We start from the raw sequence: 17,500 nt of genomic DNA, 5'->3' as shown, positions 1-17,500 counted from the left end.
GGTAAATCACGTAACCAAAACAGAAAATGCCTAAAAACTAAAAAAGTTAACTATGGTTTTCACAATTTTTTAACGCAACAGTATGAGAACATTCTAACACAAAATCCGTACCGTGAATTTTAAATGAAATTATTTTGCAAAAAAATTATCACGTCATAAGGCCCTCCTTAGATACACTTTTAAAAATATCAGTTGCATTTTTTGTCCAAATAGAAATTCCATGCTAAAGTTTACGAAAAATGATGGGACGGTTCTCATCCGGTGAAAAAACCGCCTCTTCCTTTCGTTTCCTGAGAGCTTTTACTTGTTTTTCACTTAAATGCACGCCAGAGGACTGGGACTAGTTGGGCATGCGCCTTCTGATTGAAATGATGTCAGATTGCCATTGAAAAAGTTTCTTCAAAAAACCATCCTTGCAACCTTGACGAAAAGTTTCCGTAGCAACCAATGTCTTTCTGTAGTTAAGAGTCACCCCTCTTTAATAAGGTAGTTACTTTTTTTGACTGATAATGTTCGCGTCGATGTTGAACTGAAAGTGCTAACTTTGGAGGATACTCAGGACAGGTTTTACTGGAGAAAGACTATACAGAATCCCCGACCCGGCCACAATGCTGGATAATGTTAAGTCAAACGCGCGAGTGACCAGCTCCAGTGAGTTAGCTCAATCTCGTGTAAATTAGTCCTCAATCCATGTTGAACTTTATGAAAAGGGACTTTTATATATATGGGGCAGATGTTTCAAAGGGGTCGTGGATTTGAGATGCACTGTCTTTATGAACGTTAAACGCCTCCCGGCGAAGTGTCCCCAAATACTGAGAGCCCTCCCAGGACGACTCTGGGGTGGGGGTCATGTTCCCACTTTCCCTTATTCGCGAAATTACTTTCGAATTTGTTCTAGTCTCTTTGATCCTTAAAATGGTATATTTCCCTTGCTCCCCACGATATCTTGTCTTTGTTCCCCTATTCCCCAGTTTAAATCAGCGATGTTCCCTTGATCCCCAAAACCCATCGCCTCAGAGGGCCTCAATTCTTCTTCTACATTTAACATTATGAAGGACCAGCTAATCTACTGATAAACGTCAAAACTAAGTTGTCCTCTAACCGTACTTCTTAGAATACAGAGAAAGTATCCTTGGTTAAAGCTATTCTACAAATATCACAGTAACTCTGACGAAACGCCTATTATTGTGATAGGTACTTGACGTTTACACTAACATGGATACTTCTTGTAGAATTGCTACTTTAGTTTTGAAGCTTTGTCAAGACAGGAAGATCATCCTCTCTAAGCTTTGTCTATCCATTTAACAAATACATTCCATGTTGGCGTGGGTTCATTTGGTGTTCTATAAAAAGATTAATGGTGCGCGCATTTTGACTGGTTCTCAACTGTGATGTATTAGAGGACAGATGCATAGTGACGCGATAAAAAAACTTTTGTTCTTTATTCCATGTAAAACAAATAGATTCCATGTTGCCGTGGGTCTGTTCAGTCATAGATCACAGAAGACATTAAAATGTGGTGAGAACACCAGTAACACACTCAGCTATCGCCTCTTGTGCCACTTTTTTGTTCTTCGGCTTACCACATTTTGACGTCATCTGTGATTTAGTATTCAAAAGATGCACGGCAACATGGAATCTGGACCCGGTTGTTCGAAAGCTGATTAACTTAACCAAGGATTAGCGTAAACTTTTGTTTCATGTTGAAAGTTTCTTTTGCTCATTTTTGTTTTTCAAGATTGACTTCCTCTTAAATAAAGTTTTGCCGAATATCAGCGTTGAAAAGCATTTGGGAGTAGAGAAATAAACTCCTTGGTTAAGTTTTCATCTCGGACTAGCGTTAATCAGCTTTTGAACAACCGGGCCCTGTTTGTTAAATAGATTACAGATGACGTCAAAATGTGGTGAGAACAAATTTAAAATGTGGCACACAAGGCTTTCCTCATTTCCGAAGCTTTTTCATACCCTCTTCGATGCAAACACTATACAATGGTAACAGGAATTGAACTTTTATGGAAGGAAACGATCACCGAAAGGTAGCAAGCCGCGAAACACATGAATTGCACATGGAAAACACATATTGCAAACCACAAACTAGATGTTGGACACCAAGCTTTCTGCACGAATGTGAATGTGAATGAACGTGCCCGGGGCACTGTGTCGCACTGAACGGGCTTAATCTGAGCAGGGCGTAAGTTAACATGAGAATGAAACAAATGCTTGCATTTGAGAGACAAATGTTAACATTTGAGGAAAATGATCCTCGCATTTACCTGGACAATTTAAGCAGTTGTCCCTCACAGACAATTCGAACACATGACCTCTGCGCTGCGGGTGCAATGCTCTACTAATTGAGCTAGGAGGCCACACAAGCCAATTTGTTGGTTCATGTGTTCCCGTGAAGGGATTTGATGAAAGAAATGTATATATTTGGAGTTGCAGTCATTTATGGGCTCGAATCCTGTTGTAGCCACCTGAAAATTTCAGGTGTATATTTAACAATCATTCCAAGATCGCGCGTTGGATATGAAATGGTAAATAGCCAACGAGGCACGTAGCGCCTCATTGGCGATTAACCAGTCTCATATCCAACAAGAGCGAATGGAATAATTGTTTAATTAAATTCCTTAAGCTACAAAAGCTTGGAAGTACAAATACGAGAAATCGAAAAAACTTGCTGAAGATGCGATGTTGAGTTATACCTTGTGGTCAGACGGACGCAGGCTCATCGCAAAAACACTTTTTGCCTTTTGCGTACTTTTTAAAGGTCGGAATTGATCCAGATTTTCCACATTATTCAGAGAGAAATTTCGCTTTCCGGCGAGAAAAATTTAGCTTAGCAAAGCTTAGCGCAATCATTTGTCACATAAGGTCAAACTAAGGTATATGAAGTAATAGCCGAAAGTGAGTGAACCAATCAGAGCACTAGAAATGCATTAAAACCGAGGTTGAAAAGTTAATTAAACAGAATAACCTCTCTCCAGCGGTTTTCTCTGACCAGCGGTTTTCGTTAAAACAATGATTGGGGGTGCTCAGTCTTGCGGGCTCAGAAAACCTTGTGGTCACTTTCCTCTCTCCCTTCCTCCTTCGTTGAATGTTGCGTATACCCCTGCGTATACCTAATTTGCATAAGCTGCGGTAAAAATGCCCCAGCCCAGGCCTAAAGCGGTCGAACTACAAGACAGACTCGTGTCCCCTTTATTATGAAGGTGGTACAATTAAATTTTCGACGTGTCTGCAGTTGTCTAACCTTTCTCATTGGCTTTATTAAGAATATTTTATTCAGAAGACGACAAAGAAAATTGAGTCATGGAGAAAATGAGAGATTGCCAACTTCTGTGATGGTTACTAGCAGTAATGCTGGAAACGCAACGGAGCAGGTAGGCAATTTGATTCGTCTCTGTTGCTGATCTAGCCTCCTTCTTAGCCGTTTTTAGGCTCGGTTCGTCCTGGTCCTGTCTTATGCTGTCTTGTTAAATGCCATCAAACTCCCGGTGAGCATTCTATAGTGCTGCTCACTTTCTCAATAATCTATTTACGGGCAGGGTAAAAATGATGTAGGTGCTTATATACACGGCTTAAAAAACTACAAAGGAAAAGACATTGACACCCCGAACGTTTTATCCTTATTCTCATCATTATGACAATAGCTCTGAAACGTTTTTAAAAAAATACTTTTCCTTAAGACTTTTTCGCCATTGATGTAAAATTTTATCATTAAGACTTCCATTCTCACTTGGCATGCATCACTTTTAACTTACAGGGACAAAAAAATTATAGGAAAAGTTTCCATCCCATAGAGCTATTAGGACACCAAATTGTCTGGTGTTAGAGAGAGTAAAATCTGTTAACCTTTCACTCCCAAGAGGTTCCCCATTGACAAGTAAAATCTATAAGTGTCAGTGGCACATACGGGAGTGAAAGGGTTAAGACACTACACCTCAATACTGTTACCACAAAAACCACCGATCTATGGAATGGGCCTGAAATATTGAGTGACCACCGCGCCAACTTCAGTTAAACATTTTGATAAAAATCCTTTCCCACGGTCAACCACGCACCGGTGGCTCAGTTGGTTGAGCATCAGGCTGCCATGGGGGAGGTCGTGAGTTTGACTCTGGCCGGACCAACACTCAGGGTCTGGCTTGTAAAGTGCATTTGAATATGCCAATAGAAAATGTGCTATACAAATTCATTACCATTAACAGTAGCCAGCTTTCGTTGACAAGGCCGTGTAATGGAACAATCACAACAATGGAAAGATACGTTTTCAAAATCATGAGTCCTGGAGGGAAATGGATAAAATTGTTCTGGTCCAGCAAAAAGGTTGCAAGTGCAACTATGAACTTACTGTTACTTCGAGTACAAGTTTTGTTCCCTGGCCTAAAAAGTAGCGTCAAAAACAACACCTCTCAGTAATTTGAACTTTCTACAAGCAAAAGTGGGCAGGGCAGTGACTCGGTAATTCCGGCCCATAATTTCCACAGATCGGTGGTTTTTGTAGTAAGGAGGGTTGCTTTTTGAAGAGGGGGTGAATTGAAGCTTACTACACATAATTTCATGGGAATGCTTCTGATCTGTTGATTATAATAAAAATAATAAACATGACAAGGTAGTGGTTTCAATAAGTACTGGTCAACAGCTGAGGAAAAGCATCAGGCTATTTCACTCAGAGAAGTTGGCTACTTTTTTCCTTAAATTGAGGTAACTAGAGACAGACTTTTTCGAACATTAAAGTGCTACTATGACCAAAAAACCAATTATTCTTTTTCTTTGGATTTTTGGTTAACAAAACACTAAGTGACCCAAGTTTCAAGCCTTGATTGAAACAAGAGTGGAATTTTCCTATTTTAAGAGTCTGGGATAACTAATTTTAAAACCTTGAGAGAGCTGGATCGTGGAGAAAATGATGTCAAAGACTCTGTAGGTTAAGAATGCAATGCGTGTGTATGTGGCTGAATTAATATAAGCTGTATTTGAAATTTTAGCTATTGAGTGAATGATATCGCTTTTCCCTAGATCAAACCCTCTGTGGTCGAATCTGTCAGTTTTGAACATGAGTAACAGCAGACCATGAAATCCAAAACTTACACTTAAAGTAAACAACCTTTGGACAGAAATCAAAGCTCACAATTTTGCCAGTCACGAGGTCAGCGAACACACTTTCAAAATCTGAAGAAAAAAAGGAAGTAATTTTCATGATCATAGTAGCACTTTAAATGCATTTCAACAATGACAACAGTTGGTTCCTCTTCCCAAACCAGCCACTAACTTCCATTTTATAGAAACCCCTGATACGCGTATAAGCTGTTATGGTAGTTTAGAACTTTTCAGGCATAAAGACTTAACAAAAGTACTATGAAAAGTGTATTGGTAACTATTCTTGCTAAAACAAACTGGTGCTTTTCTCAGTATTTTGAAAGAGCTTATTAACTCTCTCAGTCCTGAGAGTGAGCCAAACGATTTTATTTGTAATTGGAGGCCTTAGAGCGAGTTTCAATCGAGTGCCGTAAAACCAAAACCAAAGTGATTACTTTGGCCAATCAAGAAAGATGGAGACAATACAGTAAACCAATCAAAACTTGAAGTAATTACACTTAGCTGACACAAAGTGCGGGAAAATGTGCACACGCAAGCCACGATTGGTTTTGGTTTCACTTCTGATTGGTTGAAAAAGTGACGCGAGAACTTTGAACCAATCACTGAGTGAAGTAATGCAAAACCAAAGTAATTCGCTAATTACTTTCGACACTCAATAATTGAAAACCGCTCTATCAGGGATTAATTGGTTAATTTATTTCTTGATTTTACTGCAGGCAGCAGGAAGTGATGAGTGGACTGAATGGGGTCAAATGGAGGAGTTTAGTGTGAGAGTTGAACCATCTTCTAGTTTGACCCAGGAGCAGTTGCCTGCTAATGATGATTTGTTTCATGACATGACACCTGTGTTTCAAAAGCCAAAGAAGGTAAGGGATAAAAATATTGACCTCTTACTAACCCATATTGGCCCAAGGTTGTGGCAGTATGGGCTGAAGTCCATGCAAAAGCAACAGAGGTCCAATATTCTCATGTACGGTCTCACGTAAGTGAGGTTAGCAAGTTGTTTATTATGTTGCATTGTTTCTTTAAGTGATCAGACACTTCTCCTTCTCCACTTGGTGAATGTTCGTAATCTTCATCTTCTATTGACGAACTTTGAACAGTAACCTTTTTCCTGCTTACTATAATAATTGTACTGTTGTGATAAAATGAAAAAAATTAGAGATTGCCAACTTCTGTGATGCGTAGCTTAGCAGGTAGGCAATTTGATTGGTCTCTGTTGCTGATCCTGTCTTATTCTGTCTTGTTAAATGCCATCAAACTCCCGGTGAGCATTCTATAGTGCTGCTCACTTTCTCAACTATGAAAATCTGACTGACTGTCTTCTTCCTAAGTTTTTAGCAAGAGTAAGAATTTTGTTGACAGTAAACTTTTTCTGCCTGCTATAATAATTACATAATAATTATAGCAAGCAGAAATACTGTTGTATTGTGCTATTGTGATAAAAAAATAAAAGTCCACTTTTTAAAAACTTTTTGTGTTTGAGACTCAACTTGAATTTCTGAAGATCTTTATTTAAGACATTGTCATTGTCATACTTGTTTTGCTTGACTGCATTAGGGTTGCCTTAAAATCTTAGGCAAGTCAGATCAATTGCAGTTGGTAAAGTAAGCTTATACTAGACTCAGCTGAACTTTGACAATCTTTGTTTGCATTTTAAAACTTGCCTCATCACATTCTGTCTTTTTATTTCAGATTTTAGTTAAGAAAAAGAAGCCTTTTTCTGATGGTTGTAATGCTGTAGAAGCTGAGAGCCCATCAAGTCGTCTTAAATTTGATGTTGCCTATCCGCCAGCAGAAGTAAGTAGTCCATTGTTAACTTCCACTGTAAGAACAAAATGTCTAGATATGTGCCTAATTAAATGCATGCAGGTTTCAATTAGCGTCACGAAGTGTCGCCTTGCTCTCCTCCCCAATTTTAAGGACGGTGCCTACTAATAATTCAAAGGTAATTTTGCCCCGTTATACGAGTATGCAGGAGATGTAGATCTTAAAGGCCCACATTTGCCCAAAAGTCATTGTGCACTGTGACTGAATTTCTTGTAACACAAAATTACCTAAATATCTGACATGTTGTTTCCCGTGTGATTCGCCTGAGCGCCTTTAGCCAATCACATCACGTATTTGGTCAAGTCGTCATTTGAAAAACAAAAACAAACGACCGCAATGACTTTTGGGCGAAGGTGGGCCTTTAACAAGTGTTACTAAAATCCAAAAAGAAAAGTGGGGGTAACCGCGCATTTTTCAAAGATAATTCATGAATAATATTTGTAAAAAGCTTTAAAATACAAAGCAATGTATGGTGTTCTTCCTCAAATTGAAGCTTAAATATCTCTCAAAAATGCATGGTTACCTCCAATTTTCTTTTTGGATACCAAGAGTACTTACAAAGATCTACGTTTTCCGGATAGTTTTAAACTGCGCAAAAATATCACTGTAGTAGTAAGTATCACTGATAGGAAACCCGAGTATCTTGAGATGCGCAGAATGTATGCGCAATAACAATAGTAGGCACTGTCCTTAACGTCACTTGTGGTTGGGAATACAGACAATTAACATTGCAAAGTGTCCCCCAAATGCTGCTCTTCAAGTAAAGATAAACAGCTGCATTTACCCTAAACCAAAAATAATGGTTACTGTTACCCTTACCTTATTGTTGGAAATAAGTAGCAAAGGCTTAGACTTAAGACACTTTGGTTTGGATGTCAAAATTGAGTGTGCGTCTAGTTAGGTGCATTTATCTGACCACTTGCATTTTTCTAATCTGTTAATTGACGTGGTGGTACTGCATCCCTTTGGATCCTTGTATATGGCTTATTCTTGTGCTTTTGGCCAAGTACAACTGATTAGGGAGGTTCGTTTTATTGCAATATAAACTTGAAGTGCACCTGTTATTACTTGAGTTGGGAGGCGCAGTGGCCTCATGCTTAGTGTGCTTGACTCTGTAGCAAGTGGTCCGGGTTTGAGCACTGGCTGGGGACATTGTGTTGTGTTCTTGGGCTAGACACTTTACTCTCACGGTGCCTCTCTCCACCCAAGTGTATAAATGGGTACCAGCAAATTAAATGCTGGGGCGGTAGTCCTGCGATGGACTAGCATCCCATCCAGGGGGGAGTAGAAATACTCCTAGTCGCTTCATGCTATGGAAACTGGTGATAAGCTCTGGTGGATTGAGCCACTTGGCTCGTAAAAAGACTTTACCTTTTTATTACCTGATTTAACCCATTGACTTCTGGGAGTAAGACTTGATAGATTTTACTGTCTAACGCCAAGCAATTTTACTTCTCAATGGGGGTGGGTGGTTCAGGACTCAGTGGGTTAACCCATTGACAACTCAAACGCCCTACAATGCCCCCAGTGGACGAGTAAAATTGTGTGGTGTTAGACAGAGTAAAATCTGTTACTCTCATGGGTCAATGGGTTAATACCTTTTCAAGAAATATTTACGTGTAGTCACCTGTTGGCATCGATAACAGCAAATGTCTTGGGAAAAAAAATTAGAACAATTTTGAATATGCAATACCTTTTGATCATGTCTCAATACAGGTTTCACTTCATGTAATTGCATTTAGAATTGTAACATTGAACAACAATTTGAAATTCTATTGATGTATATCTATTAAAATATCGGACTGTAGGTTCAAATTTGCATTGTAACATGCACTTGCGCCTGAAGATGATCAGTGGTCGATCGAAACAGGTATTGCAGAATCAAAGTGGTTGTCAATTTTTTACGAATATTTGTCCCCTTTTATTTTCCGTTTTCTTTAAGCCTGAGCTTGGGACATGGGCTGAAGAGTCTACAGCATGGGAAGAAGATGGTGTTTCAGAAATAGACATTGAATTGCAAACAGAAAAGCTTAAAAAGGAGAGGAAACAGGCAGAACGGGAACGACGAGCAATGGAACAACAAAAGAAAAGAGAAGAAAGAGAGGCGCACAAAATTCAGAAACCTCAGGGACATTTTGGTGTCAGAATAGCAACTTAACATTATGAGTGTTAAACTCAAATTATGAGAGGAAATGCATTAAAATGTTAATAATAATATATAGAAATGTATTTAAAAAGGAAAACAATGCAGGATCCTATTTGTGCCAGATAAAGTTTGCTGGCAGTTGAGTAGGGCTTCATGGCCCTGTTGTTCAAAAGCCGATTAACTTAATCCAGGATTAGCGTAAACTTTTGTTTCATGCTTTCAACTTTTTGGTGAAAGTTTCCTTTGCTTATTTTTTGTTTTTCAACATTGACATCCTCTAATGTAAAGTTTTACCGAATATCAGCCTTTAACAGCATTTGGGAGTAGTGAATAAAACTGCTTTGTTAATTTTTAACCTGAGATTAGCATTAATTGACTTTTGAACAACTGGCCCCAGGCTAACTAGCTGCGAATGCTGGATAATAGCGATGCAATAATGGTAATGCAAGGGGGTGTACTTGTTTAAGGCCCATCTTTAAACCGACAGGCTTTTCAACTGTTTGTTTTTGTTATGGAAATTCGCAAATTGCTCATCGTAGCGATCTGATTGGATGAATTTCAGCTTTGGTGGGATTTTCAAATATGAAAATTTGTTCCATGGCATGCAATGCCTGTTGGTTGAAGATAGGCCTTTAAGGGCTTGTTTTTACTGTTTTGTTATGCAGTAGAGTTAGGGCCTGGAAACTTTCCGATCTTAAATGCCTGTATTTCTGTTCACAAGTGGTGCTGAAATGCTGTATGTAAATAGTTATTTTTAAGGGTAAGGGAATGCATTAGGATGTTTTGCAAAAATCAGCATGTACTGTATATGTATCTGACAACTTGCTATCTATGAATGAACATGCAGTCCTCCAGATACAGTGTAAGTTTTAAATAGTCACATTTCCAACTTTTTTAGGTTTTGAGTTGAAAGGTATCCCTTATCATGCACAATATTGGCTTTATTCTCATTCTCTTACCATCACTTTGGTGTTGTCGTGAAGTGGAAAGGATGTTTAATTAGCTGGGGTCCCTCATGAGTCACAGTGCGCACATTTTATGTAACACACATTTCAAATTCTCATACTATTTGCAAGTGAATGTCTCCTTTGGAGAGTGGAATCACCTGTTCAACAAAAAGCACTTACCGGTACCAAATATGACTTAGGGCTTTTGAAGACCATAAAGTTATAGCATGTTAAATTATAATATTGGGAACAAAATAATGTGCAGTATTCAGTCTTGAAATTTCTCTCACTAGCGGGCAACCCTAAAACCCGGAACCCGGAATCCGGAATCACAGGTCATTCTTTTACCAATACAGAGAGTAAAAACTATCCTAAACATTCATAAAGGATAACCTTAGGCCTAAAAACGTTTGTTTAGGCCTAATTAGGCCTGAGGATAGCTTTTATGAATGTTTAGGATATTTTTTACTCTCTGTATTGGTAAAAGAATGACCTGTGATTCCTGATTCCAGATTCTGGGTTTTAGGGTTGCCCCTCACTAGCACATGTTTTTTAAATAAGCAATCTCCTCAAACAGATTTCAAGACTGATATGACAGAGGTGTGTATGTTCTGGTGTTTTCAGCAAAATGTGTGAGAATCAAAGGGAGAATTTAGAGTTACTAAGAAGGACAACCTTTTGTCTTTGACTTTATAGGTTACCGGTAATGTTAATACAACCTAGTTCCCAGGGTCTCTCTTCTCTGCCGCCATTGTCATTGAGAGAAGAGAGACTCCGGGAATGAGGTTTATGTCGATATTGTCATAGCAATTACTGCAAGGCCTCCATGGGGTAATTCAGAAATGTTGGCTGTAACATGGTCAAAATCTTTGCCCAGTGAAAATTTCTGAGCTTTCCTTATCACACTGTTCCACAGTATCACTTGCGACTGAAACCTGTTTCGAAGTTTTTGACTGATACTAGGAAACAGTACTGAAAGTTTGTTTTCCACATATTGGGTGAATGAATTTGAACTTTTATACTCAGTAGTTAGTTATTACACCAGGATAAGTTTATCTCACATCCTCTTGTCTCTTGTGAAGCTTGGGCTCTTTTGGTTGTGTGAGAAAGTTTTGTACATTGATATTTCAATGGTTCACACAAGGTTTCCACAATAAAATAACATGTTATAACCACTAACAATCTTGATTGTTAAAGTGGTCATTTCCATCATGGTTTAAGCCCCATCCACATGATTAGTAATTATTTTTATGTGGCAAATACATTTGATCGTGTAGATAGCACAACAAATAATTGTTGACAATTCACGGTTAAGTGGGTCAGCAATGCCTTTGGAAAGCAACGATAAAGCAAAAACAAGGCGAGGTTGCCAGGTCGTTCTCCAGTGGTGCTCACAAAGAGGGGTGCCTAGAAAACGAAGACCCTAAGAAACGAAGACCGAAGACCTAGAAAACGAAGACCCCCAGTAAAATCACTTGGAAACGGCTCAAAACTGCTAATAACATACTTTAAGACATAGAGGAGTTTTTTAATTATCCAAAAGTTGGACCAGGGTCTTCGTTTTCCAGATCTAGAAAACGAAGACCCTGGTCAAACTTTTGGGTAATTAAAAACTGTGTTGTTTCTTATACTCCTCTATGTCTAAAAGTATGTTATTAGCAGTTTTGAGCCGTTTCCAAGTTATTTTACTTCTCTATGTCTAAAAGTAGTTATTGAGCCGTTTCCAAGTGATTTTAATGGGGCTCTTCGTTTTCTAGGTCATCGGTCCTCGTTTTCTAGAAACCCCACTAAGAGGCAGGAATTTGCTCTACATTTTATTTGAAGAGTCGACTACGTGAGCAATTTTTCGTATTTGACAACAAATGGCCAAATTTTCCTCGATTTCGATCCGGAACGTAAAATAGAGAGTTAAAACGTTCAGTGCAAGCAATGTTTCAGGCTTTCAGGAAAGTGGCAGTTTCGATTATTCCTTTATCTGTGAATACCTATAGTGTCCTTGGCTCCATAGAGTAAAAATGAATTTTCAGTTGAGCCCGGCATAGTCAGTCAAACGTTCGGAAATCAAACTCAATTTGATAGATAGAGTTTATTACAAAAAACTTACATTGCTGCAAAAAGGCTGAATTGCTTAAATATTAACAACTATAAGTAAATAGTAACTATGATAAAAGTGAACTAACATGTAATAAGATAGGATAAAAAATATCGGTAATATACTTCTAAACATGTGACAAGACAAGACAAATATGTATATTAAACGTGAGACTTGCTCAAAGCTGGTATAAAAGTATTCTTAAACCTGTTGGTACTTATATGAGGTAGCGCAAAATTACGCTTATGTCTTAAATTGTACTTCTGAATGTTCCTCGGAGGCAGGAAATGATGTAACTTATTTGATGTACTTGCAGTGATATTATTATCCGTGGATTGACTTCGAATTCGGCAATCGAACGGAATTGAACACCGAACTCGAACTTTGCGAGTTCAATTGGATTCGATTCACGAATCAGGTTAACCATACTAGCTTGCTGTTAAGTTGATTGGAGTTTTTGGACGGCGGTCCTAATTTGCAGGTCGCAGGTCGCGGGTTGCAGGTCATTGTTTCACTAATACAGAAAGTATCCTAAACATTCATAAAAGCTAACCTTGGGCCTAAAAACGTTTGTTTAGGCCTAATTAGGCCTAAGGTTAGCCTTTAAGAATGTTTAGGATACTTTCTGTATTGGTGAAACAATGACCTGCAACCCGCGACCTGCAACCTGCGACCTGCAAATTAGTTTTTGGATGGTGTTACTTGTAAATCACGACCTGCCCACCGCACGCACCTCACGCGCCACAAATAACCTCGAAATGAAAGTGTCGGATATTCTTTCGATAGATACCATGTCACACTATTAATCATAATTTTATGTACAGTGCTCTTTCTTCTTTCAATTTTGGTCCTTCATTGATCCATTTGGTGAGCACATGTTATAAGAATATAACAAGCAGTGTTACATGATGAACAATGAATATACCACAGGGCCTTTTTCCTTTCTTAACGGAGCTGGGCAGGGAGACCCTGGGTGCTTACTATTTAGCCAAATAATCCGGATGGAATGATCGTTGCATAAAGGCAAGCGATTTTCCGAATTTAATGACCAATTAGCTGGATGAGATTACGGCCTTATGCGCCTACTGGCGCAAAGAGAAATGATGATGATGATGATGGATGAGATTGGCGCTTACCATTTACTACAAAGCAGTCCATCCCGCATATTTTACTCGATCTTGTGAGAAACGGCCTGGAAACGGAAGGATTCTCGCAAATGGTAAGAGCACTTCGCGAATTCCGAGAGGACTATCTCTGGAGGTTGTCCACAAATTCCGAAAAGATTTTCCGGAAAATTGCCTTTCCATTTGACCTCAAACCGGAATTTCCGGATTTTTGGCTAAATGGTAAGCACCCCCTCTTTCTCCTTATCTCTTCATCATTTGCCTAGAAGTGTTGCCATTAATATTCAGTCAAGCAAATACAAGGGATTCTTGTGGAGGATGAGGAAATAAAATAAGAAATATTTGGTGACGATCTCACAGTATTTCTATCAAACAAAACCAGTCTTTATCATAGGTCAAGATTCTTGGGATTTATTTCACATACGATAGAGCACATGGAAAAAGTTGAACTTAAATGAAACATTAACATCTATTAAGGAAAAGCTGTACCTTTGGAATTGGAGAAATCTCACTATCCTTGGTAGAATACAGTTTACATTTGTTATCCATTCGTTTATGTATCGGGCTGGACTTGTTTGTGTCAGTAAAAATACAATTAAGAAAGCTAACAAAATAATTTTTTAGTTTATTTGGAAAGGAAATGATAAACGACCTAACCAAAGTTGTAATCTGGACCAATAAAAATATTTGTATTGAGGGAGGGGCGAGGAGCGGTTTAAGGAGGAGGTAGAAACGGCCAAAAAAATTGTGGGAGGAGGGAGAAAGTACGCCAAAAAATAGGGAGACGGGAGAACCATCATGAAAAGGAAGAAGGGACAATGTCTCAAAACGCCTTACTGAATAGATCTGAATATATGTTATTATAAGAAACTGTAACAAAATTTGTTCCCCGCTGGATCCACTAAACAATTACATCGAGAGAAGACCAGGTAATATATTGCGTTCCGACGAAGAAGGGCGCATTCAGAATCGTGCCGTTTTACGAATGTCCCGAATATGTTTCGCATGTATCGATCGTGAGGCCATGCGATCTCAGGATTTGGACACCATCTTGGACTGGCTGGCCGACGGGCACATCCCCTCGATCTGATGTGATCGTGAATCTGTCATGCCTCGACATCGGGTTCGTGTCGCAATGCGCGCATTTCCAAATCAAAGCGGTATTCCACGTGATTAGCAGTTGTTTGTGTTGGTTGCTCGGCCGTTTTTTTTCGCTGTTTTTTTCAGACGCAAGTGAAGTTGTGTTGATTTATTCGAACTATCACTTGCAAGTATGACTAAAGCTACATATCAGAACATCAGAGGGCAGGCTGTGTAGAAAAAGTACAAGGAAAGGTTACGTTTATACTAACGTTGGCCGTGTAGCACTTATATTTTAAACAGAGTTAACTGAATAGAGTGTTATGTGTAGTGCTAGATTTTCTATCCCATATGAACCATGTGAGCGTTAGCCCTCCTGATGGAAATGGCCCACACAAGGACAGAGAAAAACTCTGACTCATATGGGATAGAAAATCTAGCACTACACATTACACTCTATTCAGTTAACTCTGTGTAGAAAAAGGGTGTGTTTTGTAGGAAACAGATACTGCAATCTGCCCCCGCACGGCAATTCGTGGCGGCAACGATGTCGAGTTGTGATTTGCCCTCTCAGCTGCTTTTCACAGCAGTCAAGTTCTCTCTGCACACTGCCTGAAAGCACCACATAAGTCCACTTCCCCTTAATATTTCTGGGCATTCAGTACAATAAAAAATATTATTGACTAGATATCGAACGCACTTTACGAATCCATGATTGCTACTAGTAATTCCGTAATAATAATTGTCAATAATAATAGTAATAATTGTTAAGCTAATCGCCTTCGCAAGTATAGCAAAGATGCGACTCAACAAGCTCAAACCGAAAGCATGCTATTGGCGCCTCTCAGTGGCTACCGCTATACGGTCCATGAATGAACTTGGAGCACAGCTTACAGCCAGTTGGAATCAGCTGTATGCTGGTTTTTCAGTAGTGTTGCAACTCCCGTAACGTATAATTTGATTGGCTCGATACCCACGCTTAAAACAAAGCATGTGGCAGCTTTCGTAACCTGCTATTGTTTGGTATTGTAAAACTTGAAGACTCAGTGGAATTTAGGGTATATGGGTCTACGAATTACGGTTGTTTCGCCCGAAAGCCTGTTCGCCCGACGGAGATTCGCCCGAAGCTAAAGACGATTCGCCCGATGGTACCAATCAATGAAACTAACAACATTAGGACAAGGCACGTGAATGTCGCTTATTAATTTTTGCGATTCATCGCGAAAGACTCCTTATTCACTTTTCGCCGGTTTCATAGAAAGTGTCATTAAATGTTCCGATCAAGTAAGATTACCGTCGCTGATAAACAACTATTTCTTGCCATTTATTTGCAAAGTGCTCTCCGACCCTTTAAATTCGGCGGCCTTATTACACCGAGGCGGATAAATAGTTACAAGTTTTACAGAATAGTTTCGTTACGATGTTGCGTGTACCGGTTTAAGTCAATTAAATATCATCGGGCGAATCATCTATAGTTCCGGGCGAATCTCCGTCGGGCGAACAGGCTTTCGGGCGAAACATCCGGATACCGGGTCTATCACCTTTAGAGGTTTTTCAGTTAATAAAGGTTGTAGATGCCCTACTAGCACAGTGGCGGAGTTCATTAATGAATTTGACGCAACGAAATAAGGGGGCTTTTGATCTTGCGGATTGCCTTGAGTTGTTTCTTAATGGCCAAAAGGTATCTCTTTGTAAAGTTACATCTCGGGTTGTCTGTGGGGAATTTAGGTCTACCTTCGAGCGCATTCCAACGGCACAGGCGAAATTCGAAAAAGAGTTTAACTATGCTAGATTCGAATGGAAAGAGATTCACCAATTACCGTTTAAAGTAACCTTGGACACAAGAAATCGCGAGTTTCAGTACAAAATTTTGACCCTTGAGGTGACCCTTGGTGGTGAGTCTTCTGGTGGCGATTTGGTGGTGGCGAGATGACTCTTGGTGGCGAGTTTTTTGTTGGCAAGTCTTCCTGGTGGCGAGGTGACCGCAAACGTCGGCTTTCCCTTCCCTTCCCCTTCGAACGCCTGCCATGCAATCTACAGCATCTATTGCCTGCGAGCAGAGCTAGTGCCTACACCAAGGAGTTACCGGTGCAGGCGGCCCGTGTCTCGATAGTCCCGATAACTTTTCGGACCCGAAAAAGCCATTTTCGAAACAGCCTTAGGCTTTTGTTCATAAGCTGATCTTTGAACATAATTTTTCAATATAAGAAAAGCAAAATGACACTGAAGTTTGTTGCCTTAAAATCTTTCCGTTCCTAAGATACGGAGGGAATTATAACACCCGAAAAAGGCCGGAAACGTTTCGGGACTATTCGTCAACCTCGTTCCCCTCCAGTGGGCGGGAAGATGAGAGACCCTGGGAACGAGGTTGGGCTATTCGTATGCACTGATCTGGTCAGCGGTAGTGACCTCGGAAATAGATTTTCGCTGTGTAGGAGCTATGTAGTATCCCTTGACTGCCTTCTTTCATAGAGAAGATGAAGAAGGTCTTTGTGCCTCGTGGCGAAGAGTGGATTGACACAAACCAGATAGATGGTGTGTGGGAATTTGTAAAGGCAGTAAGTACGAGTACAGAGAGTTACATTCAATTTGGCAACAACAGTTTATCGCATATTTTGTTTCAATCAGATAGACTGGAGCGAACCATGGTTGATTGGTCTGATAGTTTTCCACGTAACAACTTTGCTATTAATCGCCGGCACAAGAAGATACACCAATTTTCAAGTGGTCCTGTTCTTGTGCTTATGTGAGTAACACTGTTAACGGTTATTTCTTAGATAGGAGATCGAGGAATTGGTTAATTAATATACCCTGCAACCTTTTTAGAGCATCTGGCGGAGTTCTTTGAAGAGCGAGTCAGAAATTATACAAGATGTTACACTTGTTTAATATCCCCCAATTGGTAGTGCCCCGACACTTAAATGCCCTTGTCTCCCAAATATAGTTCATTATTAATATCACTAGATATTGAGATAAATGTATGTATTTGAAGTGCTGGTTACAGACGGAAGAGTGAAGTGATCCTTTACATCTGGAGAATATTTAGCAATCATCTCTTTAAGACACCTAATAATAATCTGGTGGATTCAACAGGATTTGAACCCCGGGGGAGAGGGGGTACTCGACATATCCCTGGGTGGGGAGGTACGGCGCGGCCGGCCCCTCATACCCTGACCCTGTT

At 39.7% G+C, this 17,500-nt stretch overlaps 2 protein-coding genes across 4 annotated transcripts in view; both read left to right on the top strand.

The window, feature by feature from the left end:
• Positions 1 to 3,163: 3,163 nt before the first annotated feature.
• On the top strand, positions 3,164 to 10,009 carry LOC138003680 (receptor-binding cancer antigen expressed on SiSo cells-like). The gene is made up of 4 exons (XM_068849888.1): positions 3,164 to 3,380; positions 5,817 to 5,966; positions 6,796 to 6,900; positions 8,873 to 10,009. The coding sequence occupies exons 1-4, from the start codon at positions 3,204 to 3,206 to the stop codon at positions 9,086 to 9,088; spliced, it is 648 nt and encodes a 215-aa protein (XP_068705989.1). The 5' UTR covers positions 3,164 to 3,203; the 3' UTR covers positions 9,089 to 10,009.
• Positions 10,010 to 16,751: 6,742 nt separating this feature from the next.
• The window catches only part of LOC138003679 (transmembrane protein 18-like), a 9,890-nt gene continuing 9,141 nt past the window's right edge, over positions 16,752 to 17,500 (top strand). Inside the window, exons 1-2 of one of the 3 annotated variants that reach the window (XM_068849885.1) lie at positions 16,752 to 16,877; positions 16,948 to 17,065. In XM_068849885.1, the coding sequence (XP_068705986.1) occupies positions 16,797 to 16,877; positions 16,948 to 17,065 (199 nt within the window). In that variant the 5' untranslated portion in view covers positions 16,752 to 16,796. The remainder of the gene's footprint in view (positions 16,878 to 16,947; positions 17,066 to 17,500) is intronic. The other 2 variants (XM_068849886.1, XM_068849887.1) reach the window with 2 other exon arrangements.

This window comes from Montipora foliosa, chromosome 5 (assembly GCF_036669935.1).
Source record: "Montipora foliosa isolate CH-2021 chromosome 5, ASM3666993v2, whole genome shotgun sequence".
Classification (NCBI taxonomy): domain Eukaryota; kingdom Metazoa; phylum Cnidaria; class Anthozoa; order Scleractinia; family Acroporidae; genus Montipora; species Montipora foliosa.
The sequence above is the reverse complement of the archived record's forward strand: the minus strand, read 5'-3'. Positions and strand labels throughout refer to the sequence as shown.

Coding starts and splice junctions, on each gene's coding strand:
- LOC138003680 (XM_068849888.1), top strand. CDS start 3,204: ATGAAGGTGGTACAATTAAATTTTCGACGTGTCTGCAGTTGTCTAACC. Junction 3,381..5,816: donor CTGGAAACGCAACGGAGCAG/GTAGGCAATTTG, acceptor ATTTTACTGCAG/GCAGCAGGAAGTGATGAGTG. Junction 6,901..8,872: donor TTGCCTATCCGCCAGCAGAA/GTAAGTAGTCCA, acceptor GTTTTCTTTAAG/CCTGAGCTTGGGACATGGGC.